This window comes from Perna viridis, chromosome 4 (assembly GCF_037379345.1).
Source record: "Perna viridis isolate PV_CMFRI_1.1 ecotype Kerala chromosome 4, ASM3737934v1, whole genome shotgun sequence".
NCBI lineage: Eukaryota > Metazoa > Mollusca > Bivalvia > Mytilida > Mytilidae > Perna > Perna viridis.
In genome coordinates, this window is record NC_142448.1 from 52,351,729 (window position 1) to 52,374,201 (window position 22,473).

Here is a 22,473-nt window from a genome sequence, read left to right on the forward strand (position 1 = left end):
GAAAGCATTACAGGCTTTTTCCATTCTAAAGCCAGTATGGAAAAGTAGAACACTGTGAACGACTACTAAGATCAAAATTTTCAACAGCAATGTTAAGTCTGTCCTGTTATATGGTTGCGAGACCTGGAGAGAAACAGAAAACACCATGAAATCTATACAAGTCTTTGTTAACAAGTGCCTAAGAAATATACTGAATATCAGATGGCCAGAAAAAATAACAAACAAGAAACTCTGGCAAAGAATAAAACAACAACCAATAGAAAACACCATTCGAACCCGAAAATGGAAATTGGTCATACTTTAAGGAAGAACACTACAAAGCAAGCTTTAGATTGGAATCCCCAAGGGCAAAGAAAAAGAGGAAGACCAAAGAACACCTGGAGGAGGGGTTTGAACTCTGAACTGAAGAGAGTAGGACTAACGTGGAAGAATTGTAACACCATCGCCCAAAACCGAAGCGAATGGAGAGAAACTGTAGTCGCCCTATGTCCATCCATGGACGAAATGGAATAAATCATAAATCACAACCCTTTTAAAAACCTTGTCGACAGATGACATAAGTTAGATGGGTCTATAGTTTGAAATTTCGAGTCTATCTCCCTTTAAAAAGTTGCGTTACGGTTTTACTTAGTTCGGGGAATTGGGCTGATTAAAGGGACAAATTAGAAAGCATAGATAATGGAAAACATATTGTATCTTTTGTATTGTTTAGCATGTGGTGACTAATTAAATCAGGTCTTGGGGTTTTACCAAATGTAAGTATTTCATGATTGTTTCTTTAACATCTTAAAAAATTATAAACATATCAATAGATGAGTTAGTTGGCTGTTCAAAATAAGGTGTTTGAATACCAGTATCATTAATCATAGATAGAACAAACATTATTATTGAGAAGGCACGCGTTCTCATATTCCTCAGATACAACATCACCGTGTTACTTTTCCAATTGCTAATCTAAGCAATTTCATCAGTACCTTAGGTGAATTTCTTTATTAAGGATCATTAATGTTTAATTCATCTTGTATATTATTTACATTTAAGAAAAAAAATGTTCCTTGTAATGTAATTAACATTACTTTTCTTTTTTTATTATTATTTATTCATATGGATATCCTTTTTATTTTGATTTTTAATTTGAGGAATCTGTTACGATTTCTTATTTTTCTACGTAACTCTGAGTTGAACCATATCTTGTCATTTGGACGAATTGTTACCACTTTCCCAGGAACACATTCATGTTTAATATCTAAGTATTTTTTGGGTAAAATGTTTACAGTTGTTATTCAAAGAGTTAATGGAGTCAATTGCACTATCAGTTCATTGCATGTTTGAAAGTCTGCATGACAGTAGCTCCATAAAAAACTCTTATTCGAAGTATGCGTTATTAAAGAAATTTGCAAGAATGTAATTTCTGACTGGAAAGTGGTACTTACCTTCGATAAATTTGTTGTCGTTTGTAACATTCTCAACTAAGTGTGTTTCTCTTATACAAATAATATCAGCTTCATGACATATGCTCCCTATATAGTCAATTTTAGGCATATACTTCGGGTATATTCCAAAACTGATATTTCATATTAATCAGGTCCTGGGTTCAGTTAAAAATTATTTGATAGCATAATTAACGTAAGTATAACAACTGTCGGTAGACAAACGAGGAAAGGAAAACTATGACCCGTTAAATACATCAGCTTTCATGGTACAGATGGATACACCATAACGATCCACGAGTTCATGATGACGACCATAAAACTTCTGTAGTGATGACTTCATTCAATCTTGTAGCAACTAACAACATAACCCTGCTCCAGAACCCTATTTGTTAGAGTTTTAGCGCGGTACATGGAAAACAGAAATAAAAAACAAAGAGCATACAAAGTAACAAACGCAAATGAGCAACTCGGACTCCACTAAAAACTGGGAGCATGGACCAGGTGTACCGGTAGGGTTAATAATTCCATAACTTTCTGATTAACAGAGACCACAGCTACAAATGACTGATTATAACGTTAATGTAGACATCGTTAACAACGATAATGCGGTGACATAATGTTCAAAATCTGGTGCATTAGTTTTAATTTGTGATTTTCTGCCATCCAGTTTCTATATATAAATTGTTAATTGATGTTAATCTAGTACTCCCTGTAATTATTCTTGCTGCATCAGTTTGAATCTTTTCAACTTTGAGTTTTAGAATAGCAGGGTTTGCAGTGTTTGCAGTGTCCATCGGCATATTCAAAAATCGGTCTAATAAAAATTTATGTAAAGTTTTTCAAGGGTCAGTCTAAATTACTTTAAATTTTCCTAATATATTTAAACGATCGTATGCTTTGGTTGTAATCATATCAATATGATTTTTCCATCCACAATTATCATATACTGTAAAAACATCTTTGTTCTTTATGAGAAATCTACCTGCCCCTTCTTTCACTACAAAATCCTACCATCGGAGTGTCAAAAACGAATCGATGTCATTTTCAAAGCGGTGGTTATACAGTTGTTTCATCAGCGTTTGCCTGGTTCTGGAAAGATCCTCGGTATGGATTTTTTTGTCAGTATTGTCTTTGAGGTTCTTCTTTGAAATGTATATTGCATTTGATTTTCCAGTTACTAAAAAGGCAAACGAGTTGAAATTTACCATCTTTAAAGTCAGTAATGATGTGTAAAGGGGTGGTGTCGTTTGCGGAGATTCCGGGTTCAAAATTAACTTCTTGTTAACTATGTTCACATTATCATCATCAGTCATTCTAGCTGGTCTCTATTAATCGGAAAGTTGTTGAATCGCAGTGAGTTCCTTCGCCCATACTGCTCGAGTTCCATATACCCAATATAGATAGCTGAACATTTGGATTTGAATGTCTCATCTTATGGCTTGTTGTTCTAATTTTCAGTTTGCAAGTTCTGTTTTTAGAGTGTAGTTTGTTCTTCAATGATCCTTTTGTCATCACTCATGTATTTAGCAGTGGCAGATCTGCCATGTGAAAGATTCACCTTGTGTTTTAAATGTTACATATGGACAGCTGAGGAGGATTTCATATTATCATTTGAGTTGGAGGACAACTGACTCTTACCTGAATGACTTCTACCTCTTACATTCAGTTTGTCATTGTCCTGTGTGTCGTGTGGCAGTAACTGTGAAAGCGGTGTGTGGGCCATATTAATTGTTTTCTAAAAATAGAACCCACACTGATGCAAAATCATCAAAATCACAAAATTATGAGTCTATGACAGGCTAAATAGAATTAGCTAAATAGTTCCACAGCCAACACCACATAAGAAAGTCTCAATGCACATAATTGCCTTTCTGTACCTTTTACTAAATCTTCATGGTTGCCGAGTTTGAAGCACAAAAAGAAACATGTCAAAATTTTATAGCCATAATACGGAGTGTTATATTTTTCTTCAGTAATGAATTAACTAATAATTTTAACTAATGACACAGCATGTCAACTTTTAGAGCCATAGGAGGCATATTTGTCTGTTTTAAACCATGAATGCAAGCAATAACTCATAACGCATTTCATTTTATAAGAATACATGAGAATATTTGAATTTATTTCTGCAAGTTTTGTCAATTTGAGAGTTAAAGAGTTTACCGTGCAAATGAAATCAGTTTTAAAAGGCTGCCAATGTAAACATCAGGCACAACCTATTAGTATTCCGTGGTGCTTAAAATAGTTCAGCCATGTTATTAAGGGGTGTGATAAAGTTTAAGGACGTACTGAGAATAATAAGTGGTGTGGTGTTAAGATAGTTTTGATAAACAATTTAGTCTTAATTGAATTTTATAATGGTATTGATGTTGTACTTAATGAATAAACAAACAATTATCTTTCTGACACTTTATTTTTACGTTCTATAGATAAACAAGAGTAAGCAGTTTATTTTTATTGAATCAGTCACAAAAAAGCTACAAATAGAGGGTTGAAAAACATAAATATCATTTATAAGTATACCGAAGCGTAAAAAAATATTTCCTTTCCAAATGGCCATTCGACAAATTTATACAGTCTTTCTTTTCGAGAAAAACAAATTGAAATATTTATCGTGTTATCTAAATGTAGCTTCCGCTATTCTAAGTGGAGATCAAATTACAATGCTAACTTTCTTAATAGACAAACGGAAATAAAGCAATAACCTCTACTCTTACATATTCGTTTGTTTGAATACAATGACATAAAAAGCCAGAATCTTTATATGATATTAACTATCAAAATGCATTATGGTCTACCAGTTTTGTATTTTTTACTTTGCTCCGGTAAGTTTTACGATTATACAATGTATAGTGTATATCATGTGATGAACGTATTCTGTTTAAACGAATGATTCACGATTTAGTTTGTTGAAAGAAACTTCATAATCGGATTGAACTTACCTGAATTTGTACCTTTACGTTTTTTAAGCCACGTGCATCTTCATTTAATTGAATGTAATTATACCTGATTCTGTCCTTAAACTATTGTCTCAACTTTGATATAACAGAAAAAACCAATACATGTGTGTATATACATGCTATCCCATTCTCAGATGCATCAGCTGGTTCTAGATGTTTGTCCGACGCGGATTTGTATACTTACGAGTATTGCCCTGATAGATGCTGTTATACTGACTCCAGTTATTCTCCCTGTTGCTCATATACCACAACAAGGGCTCCGTAAGTTATAAAAAAGACATAATACAAGATTAACAACTGGAATAGGAAAAAGTATCACACACAACAAAGGATATGAATTAAACACAATAACAGGTACTTAGTATCGTCAAGGAAGTAAACAAACTAAACATTGATAAAGCAATGTATGCATGGACCAGGTGCACAGGCAGGGTAAGTGCCCTCTGCTTTCAAAAAATACCTTTCGAGTTTTCCATGGATGACATGTCCACAGTTGACAACAGAGAAAAGTAAATAAATCAGTTTTCATTATAATATATCCCGCTTCATAAAATATGCTTATCAAAAGAACAATAACAGGAGATACATGTAGCCCGTCCATAGAAATAGTGCTTAGATTTAACCTATCTCTGAATGGAAAAAAACGATGGAGTAAACCATGTAGGAATGAGAAGATTTCAATTGTTTCAAATTGTCTAAGGTTAAAACTGTTGCTTGTTTTCAACTTATTGTGCGCCGTTAAACATAATGGATCTAAGAGGGATTACTGATGACCGTTTTATTCGTTTTTCGGGAAAACATATTTTTAAACCAAAATTTACTTTTTTTAAATGCATAACTGCACTTATACATATCTGTCATGATAGTTGGTATTCAAAATCTTTACTAACTTAACATCTAAAAAGCATTTTCAATACGTATATCATATTTCTATAGATCTACAGATGGAAGTTCCTTAGGAGGTTGGGTCGGAGTATGCGTTACTGTTGGTATCATTATTTGTTGCTGTTCTTGTTTAATCCCTTTATTAAAGAAATACGAAAACAACATTCGTCAGTGGTTTGAGCAAATGACTCAGGACAATCAATCATGTAAGCATTGAATTCTAAGCAATAGATATTGACCACAGTAAGGATCATAATAAAATATTAGCACAAAATATATAGCTAAATGTTCTGAGTTAAACAATTTTAAAGTTTTGCAGATGACTTCTATAAAACTTATATATAATGTTCATCACTTGGTATATATATATATATATATATATATATATATATATATATATATACATAAATTTCTAAAGAACAATATGACGTATTATTACATATTCATGTGTACGTGCGGATGACATTTGTTTTCCATAACTTCTTAACTTTAAATAGACACACTTAAATAAAACAAACACTTAACCATACATGACCGTAGGACAAATGGTAAGCTTTTGACACAACGTACGAAATTGTATAGGAAAACTCTTAACCTAGGTGTCGATCGAAAGGGAGGATGCAACCACAGATAAAAATGTGAACAACAACTTTTCCAGAATGTTCCGTCTTTTATATTAATAGATTGAAATGATTGTCATGTCGTTAACAACCTTAAAAATGAATTTCTAAGGGTGTTGATTGCTTATGACGAAAACCACATACTGAAATATTCACTATTATATAATATTGAAAAGCAATAGATTTAAACACACAACACAGCATAACAAAGTACTATCGACGACGGAAAATTGCCGAATTATGCAAGGATATCCTGAAAGTACATATCAAAATGGGTTATCAGTTTTGTTTTAGTATTGTCTATTTATAAAGCTAATCCTAACCAAAATCATCATGGATCTAGTCCAAGAAATCCATCAACAGTACCGTTGACAACGTTGTCGAATTCGCAAACCCCAGGTATGTTAAAACACTTTTGCAGAACATTTATATTGTTATAAAATACAGTGCAAATACTTACCAACACTAGGATCTAGTGTTAGAAGTTATATGAAAATGTTTCCCTTCAATAAATCATTGCTTGAATGCGATTGTTTTAACCAATCCAGACATGATTTCATACAAAAAAAAAATTTGCTCTACGTAAGTTAATTCCTATAAATCCTAGACGTTAAATGTATTATCAGTTTTTTTTTACACATGTACATATAGTACTTTTACCAGTTAGTCTTCTAAATAACAAATATTTGAACACAAAAAAGGTCAACTACAAGTAATTGCTTTTTTTCGTAGGCATAAAATATTGAAAAAAAAAGCATTTAAAGAAATGACACATGAAAAAAACCCTTTTTGTTTAAGAGTGAAACCTGTTTACATCGACTTGACGGATTGTTTTCTTTATAATGAAAACAAAAATAAAAGAATCGGGAAATTCTCTACTTTAATTGTTGACATGTTTATGGTTTAGAATGCTTCAATATACACGCACCAATCCAATAGCCGACATGTCAGAGCACTGTCGATATACTCTTTGGTTTAATAGTACATAGTATCAAATGAAGATATCAAGTAATCTTTATTACATATTAAGATGTAATTATTCTTTTTTACTTGTAGTACATCATGGATATCCGCATCAACAATCTCATAATACTTATTGGAACCGAGGTCAGGCACACGCGCATAATGGTAATATAAAGATAAAATTGCACATTCAAGTGTTAAGAGGCTGTCCATAAAAAAGTCAGAAAATCAGTATCAATTGTACATTGTTTGTTTGTTTTGTTTATGTTTATGTTACCTTATTTTAATTTGATTTATGATATTTCAATTTTGAAAATCATAAGAACATTATTAAAAGCCAATATAAAATCACATTCTATAAAAATAGGTGTAGCAGTTTCATGTTCAGTTGATGGAAATTTATAAATCATTTCGATATTTGTATTTTTGCGAAAAAATTGTCTTAATATCCAACAGTTAAAACTCACATTATGATATTGTTAACATGCCTAAGTGTTTTTACGTTATAAAAATCAATTTTTTCTTTTTTTAAATGACAAAATCGCATCAATTAATGTACGCAATAATTTCTGAATTTACAGTATCTAATTCTGGCTGGACAAACGACTATCCATATACACTACGAAGCAATGAAACTAGTTATGGTATCGGAGATGATACGTGTGAGTTAAAGTGATTTTCCTAATATTTTAAAACTAGGAAACAACGAAGAATAGATAAACTTCACATTGCAGCATACACATTTTGTCCAAGTTCACTAAAACTGCTACTCCGAAAAATTCAGATCATTAATCTCCAATAAATTGTATAGATATAAGAGACTAATATTGGAGAAATATTTCCTGACGCGGTTTACGGCAGATTTTCAGATTTATTGTAATCTTTAATTCGTCATGCCCGAGCTTGCAGAGAGCATGCAGACTTTTTTGTATCGCGCTAGAACTCTAACAAATAGGCTTCTGGAGCAGGGTTATGTTGCTACAAGATTGAAGTCATCACTACAAAAGTTTTTTTGGTCGTCATCATAAACTCGTGGGTGGTTACGGTGTATACATCTGCTCCATGAAAACCGTTTTGTTCAACGTGTCATAGTTTTCCTTTCCTCTTTCGTCTATATCGAACTTAACTTTTTATGACCAACTCGGCGGGTGTTTCTTGAAAAGCATAGGACGCGTAACCTACCGATGCACCAGGTCCAAGTTTTTAGTGGAGTCCGAGATGCTCATTTGCCTTTGTTACTTTGTATGTATGATTTTGGTTACTTTGTGTTCTTACTTGTATAAATCTGTTTTCCATGTCTGGTCTCTGTCCCTGGATTACATTCTTTTGATTACCGCTAAAGGAATAAAGTTAGTGAAAAAAATTGCTTCCAAAAGAAATCCATATTTTAAGTGATGCCCCTTGTAAATAAACCTTTAGAAGTCAAACATGTTTATGTATCACTCTTTAAGGTTCATGAGCCAAGTTATCTTTTGCAACTTTCACAAAACATAATCAAATATGTGTATGGTTTATGTTTCGAATTTCATTTCATATTAATTCATTAAAATGTCTTATTAGCGGCTGAAAACAGGATTGATGTTTACCCTCCCCCATACAGTGAAAGATATAGAGCAACGGCACCGAACGTTAACATAACTATCAAGAAAACGTAAGTTACGTAATTATTTCATTCATCAGTAATGAAACTTTTCAGTTGGCGGACGTAACACTAGTTAGATATATACCGACGGAAACAACCAGAAGGCAACTTGCATTATTCAAGGGCAGTTTTAAAGTATTCTAAATATATTTGAACTGATTTACGAAATCTCACTCTTGGCGGGTGTTTCTAGAAAAGCAGAGGAAGCCTACCCTACCATTGCCCCTGGTCCATACTCCCATTGTAGTGTCCCAGTTGCTCATTTGCTTTTGTTTCTTTGTATGTATGATTTTAGTTACTTCATGTTCTTTGTTGTGTATGACTATTTTCCATGTCTGGTCATTGTCCCTGGATTACATTCTTGTGATTACAGCTATAACTTCGGTTCGCTTGATTATTCTTTTCATGCAATGTTGCCCTAGGGTGCCTTATTATACTGAACTGAATCATTTTCAAACCAATAATAATAATAATAATAATAATGATAATAAACAGTAACGGGAAGCCTTATTATAAAATCATATGAACCTGTTTCCAAATATGCAAATTGAATAAAAAATATATTTCTGTTCGCACTTTGTTTTTTCATCTTAGTTTAAGTTTAAATTTACCTTTATGTCGCTAGAAAGTGTTAACCGACATATATAAAAAGTAAGATATCACTGCTATCATCAAAAGAAATAAAGAATCCAATTTATGAAATGTTGTTTCAGAGACGACACAAATGTGAAAAAGTCGGAACCAACTCTCAAAGAAAGGGACAAGAGCTGTCCTCAAACCACACGAAATAGAAAATTGAATACAGCAAATGACGACCGTCATCAGAAAAAAAAAGAAAATCAAAACCAGCAGACCGACAAGGAAAGGCATGTAAAAAGTGGGGGAAAAGAGGGCAATAAAGTCTGGGTAGATACTGATTTTGATATCGAACAAAAATATATCAAAATGAAAGAGGAGTGTGTAGGAAGTGATTTTGTTAACACCTGTACATCTACTACCATGAAAGACGAATGTGTAGATAGTGATTTTGTTCCGACACGTGCGTCTGTTTTAAGTAACGAAGGGTGTGTAGACAGTGACTTTGTTACAACCTAAAAATGTTCTAATCAGAAACAAATCTGATATCAATATGGTTTCATAATCATTCAAACAGAAATGTCACTGTTGACGAGTTGGGCGGTTCATGTAACCATACAATCCCATAATTGAAAATTATTTAATAAAGAATTTTTTATTCCTTTTTATCCACTGCTCATTCCCCTGAACGTATATCATAAAATGCACTTAACCATTAAAGTGTAATTTTTTTTAATAATCAGGCAAAATGGTAAAAATCAGAAACATGCATGTCAAAACCCACCATCCAGTTGACAATATGGTTTCACTCAAGGATGTTTCCTCTACTTGAAAAGACAATTAGTTTGTCTCTGCATCAAAGGACTTGCCATTTTGTTAATAGAATGTTAGAAAATGAAGCTTTTGACATTGTTTTTGTCTGCAAAACGTTTTATATCCAATGTTTATTATCAGAGGTAGACGTAGAAAGTAATAGCAGTGATAAGACCTACACTGCTACCACTCTCTCCAAAGAAGAAATTGTGGAAAACCATAAATCTGTGCTATCCTCTTTTGGTCTCTCTACCAAGGACGATGCTTGTGATTTACCGTCTATGTACTGGATTCCTAAACTTCACAAGAATCCATACAAACAACGTTTCATAGCTGGATCTGCAAAATGTACCACCAAACCTCTTTCAAAACTTTTAACTTCTATACTCACAACTGTCAAAGAGGGTCTACAGTCCTACCACAACACTTGTTACTTCCGTAATGGTATTAATTCAATGTGGATCCTGAAAAATTCGAAAGATCTTTTGGAGACACTCAGTTCAAGACTATTATCTGAATATAATAGCATTAAAACCTATGATTTTTCAGCATTGTATACTTCTATTTCCCATACTCAGTTAAAATCCCGACTTAAAAACATTATACATCGTTGTTTTTCCAAAAAAGATGGTACACCTATATACAAATATATAGTTCTTGGTAGAGATTCCTCATACTTTGTAAGAAATAATTCCAAATCATCTCCAAATATACAGAGGAAGATGTTTACAAAATGCTGGAATTTTTAATTGACAACATATTTGTCAGTGTGGTGGACGTATTTTTCAACAAACGGTCGGCATTCCAATGGGAACAAATTGTGCTCCTTTACTTGCTGACCGATTGCTTCACTCTTATAAGGCTGACTTTATAGCTGATCAGAAAGAAAGAATATCGTTCAGCTAGATCCTTCAATCTCAGTTTCCGCTATATAGATGACGTATTATCTTTAAACAATCCTAATTTCGGGGATTTGAAACATCGCATCTACCCAAAAGAACTTGAGATAAAGGATACTACAGACACTGCGACGTCAGGCTCATATCTTGACCTATACTTAGAAATCGATGGTAAAGGAAAACTATTGACCAAACTTTACGACAAACGTATGACTTTTCATTCAGAATTGTCAACTTTCCTTTCATCTGTGGCAACATCCCTTCAACACTTGCGTATGGAGTGTTCATATCACAAATCATGCCTTATGCCAGAGCTTGCCGAAACTACGCAGACTTTTTGTATCGCGCTTGAACTCTAACAAACAGGCTTCTGGAACAGGGTTATGTTGCTACAAGATTGAAGTCATCACTACAGTTTTATGGTCGTCATCTTGAACTCGTGGATCGTTATGGTGTATCCATCTGCACAATGAAAACTGATTTATTCAACGTGTCATACCCCGGACTTGACTTTTTTTTGAGCACCTCAGCGGGTGTTTCTAGAGAGAAGAGGCCAATTACCCTACCGGGGCACCCGGTCCATACCCCGGCTTTTATTGGAGTTCGAGTTGCTCATTTGCTTTTGTTACTTTGTATGTATGATTTTAGTTACTTTATGTTCTTTGTTGTGTATGTCTGTTTTCCATGTCTTGTCTTTGTCCCTGGATTGCATTCTGGAGAAAAAAAACTGGAGAATCAGGTAAATTGTGTAATATGTGATACATCCCAGATAAAGGCTACACATTTTTATTTTTGCTATTTTAAAAGTTGCTTTACAGGTCTATCTAATAAAATGTAATTTTTTTCATTCTAATCGGTCTGTCCTTACGAGGTACATTGAAAATCTAAGAGTTTCCTTTATATTTTAGAGTTATTTCTCTAAATTTTGAATTGTACATTTATTCTTTATAAACGTTATTTCCTATGAACAAGGCTTATATTAAAAGTCACATGTCAATTTCTGTTTACTATAACACTTTAAACGAAATATAAAAAAAATTGTACATTTAGGCTCTCCAACCATGAAACACATTTGCATGATTTTTATCTGGAGTGCTACTTTAATAGTTTTAAACACTTAATTATATTCTGCTTACATGTTGAACATCTACCAATGTACAATATACACATTATATCTCAGCATTTCCTAACATACAATAATTGTATACATAACATAACAACGAAATGAATAACATGCAGTTACACAAGTGTATTTTTTTTCAATATCATTTAAAGATTTCAGAAGAAATGCATTTGATTACACATTTGAGTTAATCTTTGTTTTACGAAGTCTTAAAACCTATTTAATATGAGAATCAGACTAACAGGGAAATTTAAGGAACTAAGATTTGTGTATTTTCCCTGTCTAGTAGCTTTACTTGGAATATATTCTTTTGATTTCCGCTGGGAAATTTGTTGTATTGTACTTAAGAGAGACTTTCCTTATTGATTCCTATCGAATTCCGTTTATAGATATATCGTAAGATATTTGTAGTGTGTTTGTTATTGACTCATTTCTATACATTTAAGATTCTAGACGTAAGGGAAATGTAACATTTTTTCCACGGGTTGTATCTATTTCAAATTTATATAATTGAACAAGGATAGAACATTTGTTTGCGTTCAAAACATGAATCGTATATTTGCCATCATAGTTTTTCCATTTTTAATCGGTAAGTTATTACCATTTCTGAATTGTCGAGACATTTTTTTATCATGGTTCTCGTTTCCAATTTCTGTTTGTTTTCATTGTTTGACAAAAACCTGCTCTATATCTGTTGCTGTTACCTTTTGTGGATATTTGACACTTATGCAATCCCTTTTTTTTAAATTCCTAGAAGTATTTAACTATTCTAGTCCTTGTTATCTAGAAAAACATGGATATGATACTACAATCCATTTCTATATTTGCATGGATGAAGGTTATAATACAACTTTTCAATTTGATACATGAAATCCGGGGTTAAACCATTGTTAAAATTCAAATTCAACAAATATAAGGGCAATCATTATTGCCCTGTGCGAATGTAATACTTATATGAACAACCTCAATTGCGTAGGAATTATATACGGGAGACAATTTCACTTTATCTTTGATAATTCACACAGCGACTTATACATTCCTATGTAGTGCGGGCCCGGATATTTAGGATTTAGATAACGTATATGTTGTTGACACTTTTTTAAAATGAATATAGCAAATCAAGCTACTGAAAGCTCGCGGGGATTGAAAAATGAGTTCATTTCACGATTTTCAAATATTTGGTTGCTGACAGATGGGAACGGGGTTTCTTGGGAAATATGGTAATCGAGTCATTAACAAAATGAAAAAAAGGAATAGTGATGAATATAAGGTGAACTAGCTGGTGGAATAAGAGAGCAGAAGGGAATTAATGGGGGGACTGTATAAAGTAAATTGGTCAATTGAAAAATGCAATAGTAGTGTATTAAAGAAGATTATTTTCAAGGGGAGCTGAAAAGTCAGATAATGGTAGTATGGAATAATGTGGGTCACAGTTTAGTACTTACAAGAGAAAGGGGTAGTCAAGGTGAATTAACTAGTGATTACAGGGATGAAGGGTGGGTACGAGGTAAATTTTTCAATAGAAAAATACGAATAAAAATGAGGATAAAATTAATCGATAAAATTGGTATTTGTTGGAAGTGGGTTATATTGAAAACTCACAAGTGTATTATGATAATATATTGTTGGAAATCAAATGTTCTTTCACTGTGTCGTAGAAAAAATGTACAGTGAAACTTCTCCAAACCGGCCACCACTGGGAATAGAACAAATGGCCGGTTTATAGGGATGGCCGGTTTTGTGAAAAATAACAATGCATTCTAAGAGCTGTTTCCATTAATGCGTTCTGTAACCCTACACCTTGTCAGTTTGTTTAATGCCAATTCAAAACGTTTGGCCTTTTATTACATTTTAAAGCTTGCATCATTTGTAAATGATTTGATTTTACAAATTGTACTGCCGACAAAGTAATGTTCACGACTTTGAAAGAATGTGTATTAAAGATCAAAGGGCTATTGATGGTAATTAATTATTTGTATTGTTTTCGTAAATTACCTATCAACGAAGTATAATAATTTCGCCAATATGTTGTTTTAGGTAACATTAATTGACAGTTAAAAGATCGTAAAGATCGTACTATTTAATGACCCCGGTTGCCTGTCGTGTGCATACACCAACAGTATGGGTTAAATTTGTTGTTAAAACTACTGTACCCTTCAATTATCATCTGTCCACTGATGAAATGCAAACCGGTCAGTGAATTATTAATTACGTAATATTACGTAATCATTTACAGTTTTGTTGACATATTTATTACAGGTGAAGAATAACAGGGCGGCTGGAATTGAGAGGTTGTTTTAATTTGAAATATGTAACGAAAATTGTGAAAAACACGGTGTACGGTTTTATGGGGTGGCCGGTCTATTGAAGACAAAACACAGGTTTTAATGTATACCGGCCGGGACTTTTGAAAACGGCCGGTTTGGAGGGAAGACAGGTTTTCTGAGGGTCCGGTTTGGATATTTCACAATCCTTATTAAATTAGTTCGTTCCGCAGTTAATACTTTGAAATTAACAAAGTCGTGTCGCTGATTTCTTTTTTTTACAAAAGACGGGAAACATGCTTTGATAAAATACTATCATCAAAAACTCCTTATTTTATGATTTTTTATATTTACATTCTAGATGACCACGGCAATGTTTTAAACATAAAAATAATTGAAGTAAGTATCCTAAAATGAGAAAACATTGTGATACGTTATCATGTTTGCTTTTATTTTTCTTTTTTCATTTCTTTTATTATAATTCTGTTTTTGATTTTTTGTTATTATTGTAGAAGCCTGTATGGAAAATGAAGTTAGATGCAATAACGCAAAATGCATCAGTAACAACTGGAGGTGTGACGGTAAAGATGATTGTGGTGATAATAGTGACGAATGGAACTGCAGTAAATTAAAAAGTAATACAAGTTGTAAGAATTGGACTGAGATTTTTTTTTCAAAATATCTTATTTTAACTGCGGTAATAGAAAGGATAACAATAAACAATAAAGTGAAAAATCATTGCATTACTGGTCTAAATTCGTTGAACTGCATTTCATCCTCTACTTACCAAAGCACAAACATCACTAAATTATTTGAGAAATCAGGTGCTTCAAATTGGTGAGAGGTGTCTACTTCTTGCAAAACACTTGCTAACATTTAAAGTTCAAGTCAGATGAAAGAGAAACAATAAGAAACTAAATACCTTTTACAGAAACATTTCGTTTGCTGTTATTGTAGGATCTGTACGAACGTGTGGATCGAATAATTGGCGATGTGACAACGGTGTTTGTATTAATAACAACTGGCGGTGTGACGGTGATTGTGACTGTGCTGATAACAGTGACGAAAGAAACTGCGGTCAGTATGGCTACGCTTACTCTACCGGTGCACCTGGTCCATGCTCCCATTTTAGTGGAGTCAGAATTCCTCATTTGCTTTTGTTACTTTGTATGTATTATTTAAGTTACTTTATGTTCTTTATTGTGTTTGTCTGTTTTCCATGTCTGGTCTTTGTCCCTGGATTACATTCTTTTCATTACCACTAGAACTTTGATTCCCTTGATTACTGTTTGCTATTGCTCCCAAGTGTGAAATGTATTCGACTACACTCCTCTGTGATTGGTGATGGGGAACTGCATTACTCTCACCGTCTTTTGCCAGATAATTGTCACTTGCAATATGTCGGGTGTTGCTGGTGAAGCAGGATATGTTTAGCCTTCCAAAGCACCTGATGCCGGTTTTATTGCAGGATTTTATGTTGCAAGTGCTATAGTTTTATTTCTGAAAAATGTGTTTAAAATCAAATAAGGTGCTTATATATAGAGCTTTGAAGTCTCCTTCTACATTTCTGTTTTTAATGACTACTTGGAACACCAATTTGCATTAAGTTTTCTTCCTCAACACAATACATATGTACCCTTATCTTTCAATATAAAAATAGTTAAGCCCAAGTTTTACTTGACTACAACACTTCTTTTGCTTTTGGACCCATTATCGTGAATTTATAGGTGAAAACAAGATTTGCAAGCACTTTTACTTACAGTCTAATTCATCACTTCCATCAAAACAGTCGACTTTCCTATCACAAGTTGAATTCTGTAAAATGCATTGTCTGAAATGTTTGCACTCTGTATCCAAACATGATTTATTATTGTAAAGATGAGTTCCACACAAAAATTCATCACTTTTATCATCACAATCATAGTCTCCATCACAACGCCACTGCTTATTAATACACCGATTATCTTTACATTGAAATTGATCAGAGGAACAAGTTTTGTCTGAAAACAAACTAACAACCGTTTATGAAATAGATACGATTAAAATTTCAGAGTTTAGGTCATGATAAAAACAATCGTCAGTTTTTAAACGCACTACTACAATTTTGAGCTGTCTTAACAAACTACGGGCATTTTACTGTTTCCCCCAACATTATAGCTCAGAGCATTTCTATTCATGACTATTGTAACCACAGCCAGATATTATATTATTTCAGATTAATAGTCCATTATGAAACCCCATTTTATTTACCCAACATATTATACAGTAGTAAAAACAAATTTAAATACAACAGTGATCACGTATTCATCCTACAAACAAATTCGTCAGTTTTATCCAATACGCAGTCGAATTCTCCATCACATATCAAAATTGGCTTCACAAACACAAAAAACAACACAAACAACAGAAGAAAAAAGCAAACAAACGAACTAAACAAAAGCATAATCAACAACCATGAAAAAAAAAAAGAAAAAAAAATCGAAACAAAACAAAAACAAAAAAACAAAAAAAAACAAAAAAAACAACCTTATCAAATTTATCATCCCGAATATCATTGGCATCACAACGCCATCTTTCTAGAATTAATTGTTTATAATGACGTTGGAATTAAAACGCATCAAAGTAAAAGTCAGATCTACATATAGAATGTAGTGAAAATAATAAGAGGATAAAGCATCGTTGGGCAAAAAATAATCAAAGAGTCCGAAAACCAGACAATTAAATTTTCATAACTCGTAAATAAATAGCATTTTATTAACTCGTTTGTGTATTAATGAAAAGGCAAAATGGCCTCTGCTTTTTTGGAAATATCCGCCGAGCTGCTCATTAAAATTCGAGTCTGGAAAAGACGAAAAAGGAAAGGAAAACTATGACACGTTGAACAAATCAGTTTTCATGGCGCAGATGGATACATCGTAACGATCCTCGAGTTGACGACCATAAAACTTCTGTAGTGATGACTTCAATCTTGTAACAACATAACTCTTTCCAGAAGCCTACTTGTTGGAAGTCTAGCGCGATACAAAATGTCTGTAGTTTCGGCAAGCTCTGGCATAACGTATGAGTTGTGATATGAACACTCCATACGCAGGTGCTGAAGGGAAATTGCCACAGATGAAAGAAAAGTTGACAATTCTGAATGAAAAGTCATCACGTTTGTCGTAAAGTTTGGTCAATAGTTTTCCTTTACCACCAATTTCTAAGTTTAGGTCAAGATATGAGGGTGACTTCACAGTGTCTGTTGTATCCTTTATCTCAAGTTCTTTTGTGTAGATGTATCAAATCCCCGAAATTAGGATTGTTTAAAGATAATACGTCATCTATATAGTGGAAACTGAGATCAAAGGATCTAGCTAAACGATATTCTTTCTTTCTGATCAGATCAGCTATAAATAAAGTAAATAATGCGGAAACTGTAGATGATATCCGGAAACGTTTTACTATGAAACATAGCATTTCATGCACTGGACAAGCACAATCACAAATTTAAAGTTCAATTGATTTTTTTTCTTACCATTAATGAAGAAGAACTAAATCTTTTTAAAATGGACAAAAGCAATCAATTATCTTATGACAAAATGATACTTTGCCAAGTTATTTTTGATTGGGTATCTGATAAACAGGCTGTTAATACATACATAACTAACTGAGTTATAAAATAATATCTCAAAAAAGGTTCTGTACTCTCAAAGTAGAGCTCAGACTAAAAGTGTAGTTACATATGTATAATCTACCTGAATTAACTTTACATGATACTTTCATGGTCTTTTGGGTCTTCTGAAATGTTTTTAGTCAAAATAGTGTATCGCCTTTCTATATTTTTGATATTTCTTTTGAAATGAGCAATTACACATATATACTACTATATGAACATAATCAATTATTTATCTAATCATTAAATGGAAACTGTACCGGCTTTCCGTGGTTGAAGTCTCATAAAAATCTAACATTATTGAAATATCTTTTTAATTTAGTATAATTTAAAACATACAAAAGATATACAAAATGAAACTACTAATTGAATCATTTTATTGCATTTTCATCGGGGTTTATAATGTGAAAAACATATAAACAGCAAGCGGGATTAAATTAATATGGAATATAAGTTTTGGTTATTTTCTCACTTATATAGGACTACGATAGTTATATGTCTTCTTATGTGTTAAATAGTATATGATTATTACATCTATCAAACAACATAGGATTTTCATTTGTTTTAATTTCGTCTGTGTTTTGAAGATATTGTTTATGTAGCTTTCTTTTTCTTAATACAGGTTCATATGGATGTTCTTCCATTCAATTTAAATGTGGCTATGGTCATTGTATCGCCGTTGACTAGAGATGTAATAAACAGTCTTGATTTTACAGACGAGTATGTATATAATTATGTCAGAAAATTACATGTTAATATTAGTGAAACTTTTTACTTACAGCTTTTCCTACTATTTATCCGCACTTTAATTTGACGAAAAGAGTAACAAGATAAAAAAAGCGGAGATTCTAGCGAAATCAAAAGAAAGTAATCCATGGACAAAGACAAGACATGGAAAACTGACACAAACAACAAAAACATAAATTCTGGGAGCATGGACAAGGTCCATCCGTAGGGTAAGCGCCTGTGCTTTTCTAGAAACCCCCGCCGAGTTACTCATAAAAATCAAGTCCGGGGTAGATGAAAGATAGAGGGAAAACCATGACGCGTTGAACAAATCGGTTCTCATTATAAAGATGAATACACCGTAACGATACACGAATTCATGATCAAAACAATGACGTTAAAATAGCATGTTCATAAATAAAAGTTACATTCGACTCATCTAGTGAACGCAATGATATTCATGTTCCATGTCTGTAAAATTCCCAACGATGTTAGAACTGTCAAATTTGCGAAGCAAATCTTTTGGTCGTTTCCTCTGCGGAACTCAAATTCGTACCGCTGTGACATCTATGCCAACACCACCTGCATGGAATCCAGCGCTCTAGACCAATCGGCCAGCTAGGCTATATAAAAATATAGCTTATGCTGGCCGGGTCATTCCTCGTAGGATCAATCTAGGACTGTAACTTAGTACACGATGTATGGTAGTACGGAACAGTTCATTTAGATGTTATTATGTAGGATAGAGGATCAAATTAATGATGCATGTCACAACAAATCAATATTATTCACTACACTTCTCCATCGGATCAAATTGTTACAGGAAAGATATGTAAACGTATAGAAAGGTGTGAAAAATTCCCAACGTTGTTAGAACTGTCAAATTTGCGATGCAAATGTTTGGTCGTTGCTCCGTGGGACTCGAACTCGTACCGCTGTGACATCTATGGCAACACCGCCTGCACAAAGTCCAGCGCCCTAAACCACTCGGCCAGCTAGGCTATATAAAATATAGCTTTCGCTGGCCAGGTCATTCCTCCGCTATCCTACATAACAACAGCTAGATGAAATGTCCCGTACTATCATTCCTCGTGTACTAAGTTCAGCCCTAGAATAATCCTAGGAGGAGGAATGACCCGGCGAGCGAAAATAGAGTCGTCACATTCTGAGACGTTTATATATATATATATATATATATATATATATATATATATATATATATATATATATATATATATATATATATATATATTTGGAATGATAATACGGGAATATTACATATTATAGTTTTGCATGTAGCTAATAATTAACAAGTAGTTTGGTCTTAAGTTATCTTATGTTATGGTAGGCAATGAATTGGGGCACAAAATACAAATAATTTACACAGTTTAAAATATATGACTAGAAGAGGACAATCAAAATGACTCGTGGTTGTTGTGGTTTTTTTCTAGAAAAGCAGAGCACGTTTACCTAACCGTTGCACCTGGTCAGTGCTCTGGGATTTTAGTGTTGCCCATTCAATTTATTTATATGCACGTGTTATTATGTTCATTTCATGTTCATTGTTGTGTGTGTGTCTTTTGTCCGTGTCTATTCCATATTCTTTGATTATATTCTTTTTATTATCGCTAGAATCCCTGTATTCTTGATTTTCCTATACCGCCATTTCCTCTTTGCACAAAACCTCCCTTTTTTTTGGGGGGGGGGTTTCTCATCTTATATAATTTGTAAAAACTAGGTATTGATTGAACGCACACTTAAATTTTGATTCATGTCTAATGTGCACGTATATGAAATAACAAATACATTCAAGATGGAACTACCAGCAAAAACCCATATGCAATAGACGTCATTGTACAACGTATTTCTAAACTATTTAATCATCACTCATATAAAAAATGCGGAAGCACTGGTTTTTGCAAGAGTAATTAAGAACAACAAAGAACATAAAGTAACTAAAATCATACATACAAAGTAACAAAACAAATGAGCAACTCGGGTATACTTCATCTCATAACTTTTTTAGATACTGTGTTTAAAAACTGTTCAACCTTATTTGATGTTACCTTCTTTTAAAAATGCTAGCATATCGAAAATGTAACAATGTTAAATGGAGAAAGCTAAACCGAGTACAAGCAATGTCATTTTCTCAGATCCGTTCTATAACTAAAACAAAAACAAAAAAAAACGACATTTTGTTCGTTTAACCTTAAATGACAATATTAAAAAAAAAATGATTGTTTTGGTCAACTCACCAGAAAAATATTATAAGTTATCACAGAAAAATAATACTAAGTTCGGAAGGCATGTATGATTATGCTATGATAGGCATTAGCTTGTTGTATAGAAAACCGTGATTTTCAAACTAGGTTGAAACGTTACTTGATGTCATAAACAGGTTCTCATAGACTACCTGGCAAATTAATACAAAAATTGGAAATGTGATATGGTTGTCAATGAGAGAGTTATCCATTTAAAACCAAACAACGAACTATTAAACTTCCATAGAGCACCACACGATGTTTAATAATGGGCAAAACTTATACCATAAAACAATCAGTAAAAGCCAAACAATCAAATACAGGTAACAAAAGGCCATAAGACAAATCTTAAGCAATTAAATCTACGAATAGGTCTGACCATCAGCAGCAACTTGGTCACAAAACATCTACCATACATATGTGAGTTTGCTTTTCACTGTTGAGTACTCGCAAACAGTTTAAATGACAATTATGGCAGCTATACAAACAATATTTATTTCGAGGTTCATGATTTCAATTACAAAGTATGTTTGCTTACTCAAAATTACCAACGGTCTTTATTCTTTTACATAGGCACTGTCGACTATAGAGGAACCGACAAATGATTTGAATATGTGTATGCACTACAATCATGATCAACATTTTTTTTTATATTTTCAAAAATTATGTTTGAATCAGGTTAGCCGAACATACCAGAAAACACATTTCTGAATTGTTTTAAACATATCTCAGAAATCAACTGTTTTGAAAACATCATGAACAACATATGACAAACAAATATTTCTTCTATACTTACAGCAGGCAAAGAGAATCTCCAGTCCTACCACGACATTTGTTACTCCGATAGAGTCATTACTTCAATATGGACCCGGAAAAATTCGAAAGATTTTCTGGACTACGTCGATAGTAGATGATTATCAGAATACAATAACATTAAAACCTGTAATTTTGAACTCTTTATACCTTGATTCCCCATAAATTGTTAAAATCAAAAACGACAATACACATAGATACAAATATGTAGTTCTTGGTAGAGATTCCTCACACTGTGTAAAAAACTATTCCAAAACATCTCCCAAATTTACTAAAAAAAGATGTTTGTTTTCAAAAGGCTGGATTTTTCGTTCCGTATTTCCTTTTATCTGACAACATCTCTTCAGCACCTGCGAATGAAATTTTCATATCACAACTCATACGTTATGCCAGAGCTTGCCGTAATTAAACAGGCTTTTTGTATCGCGCTGGAGGTCTTACAATTAGGCTTCTGAAACAGGGTTATGTTGCTACAAGATTAAAGTCTTTATGACAGAAGTTTAAAGTCATCGCGAACTTTTGGATGGTTTTAGTGCATCCATCTTCCCATAGAAACTGTTTTGTTCAACGTGTTATAGTTTTCCTTTCCTATTTCCTATTGACTTTTTGAAAGCAACTGGCGGGTGTTCCTAGAAAAGCAGAGGACGCTCAATCTATTGGTGCACCCGGTCCATCTTCCCAGTTTTTAGTGGAGTCCGAGTTGCCAAATTACTTTTGTTACTTTGTATTTATTTTTTTATTATTTTTGTTCTTTGTTGTGTGTGTCTCCTTTCCATGTCTGGTCGTTGTCCCTGAATTACATTCCTTTGACATCCGATAAAACCTTAGTTCCCTTGATTACTC

General features: G+C 33.2%; 2 protein-coding genes across 5 annotated transcripts; both read left to right on the forward strand.

Annotated features, from left to right (window-relative positions):
* The first annotated feature begins 4,105 nt into the window (after positions 1-4,105).
* On the forward strand, positions 4,106-9,747 carry LOC148620502 (uncharacterized). Of its 2 annotated transcripts, none has more exons than XM_088577006.1 (8): positions 4,106-4,258; positions 4,528-4,654; positions 5,330-5,484; positions 6,193-6,297; positions 6,955-7,026; positions 7,443-7,523; positions 8,422-8,512; positions 9,217-9,747. In XM_088577006.1, the coding sequence occupies exons 1-8, from the start codon at positions 4,198-4,200 to the stop codon at positions 9,596-9,598; spliced, it is 1,074 nt and encodes a 357-aa protein (XP_088433132.1). In that variant the 5' UTR covers positions 4,106-4,197; the 3' UTR covers positions 9,599-9,747. The 2 variants fall into 2 exon arrangements, with proteins under 2 accessions (XP_088433132.1, XP_088433134.1); XM_088577008.1 differs by having other exon boundaries at positions 6,211-6,297.
* Positions 9,748-12,339: 2,592 nt separating this feature from the next.
* On the forward strand, positions 12,340-21,834 carry LOC148620503 (uncharacterized). Of its 3 annotated transcripts, none has more exons than XM_088581411.1 (5): positions 12,340-12,503; positions 14,691-14,813; positions 15,136-15,345; positions 18,453-18,550; positions 21,616-21,834. In XM_088581411.1, exons 1-4 carry the CDS (start codon positions 12,461-12,463, stop codon positions 18,515-18,517), a joined length of 441 nt encoding a protein of 146 aa, XP_088437537.1. In that variant the 5' UTR covers positions 12,340-12,460; the 3' UTR covers positions 18,518-18,550; positions 21,616-21,834. The 3 variants fall into 3 exon arrangements, with proteins under 3 accessions (XP_088437537.1, XP_088437538.1, XP_088437539.1); XM_088581413.1 differs by having other exon boundaries at positions 12,343-12,503; positions 15,136-15,255; XM_088581412.1 differs by lacking the exon at positions 18,453-18,550 and having other exon boundaries at positions 12,342-12,503; positions 15,136-15,255.
* The last annotated feature ends 639 nt before the right edge of the window (positions 21,835-22,473 follow it).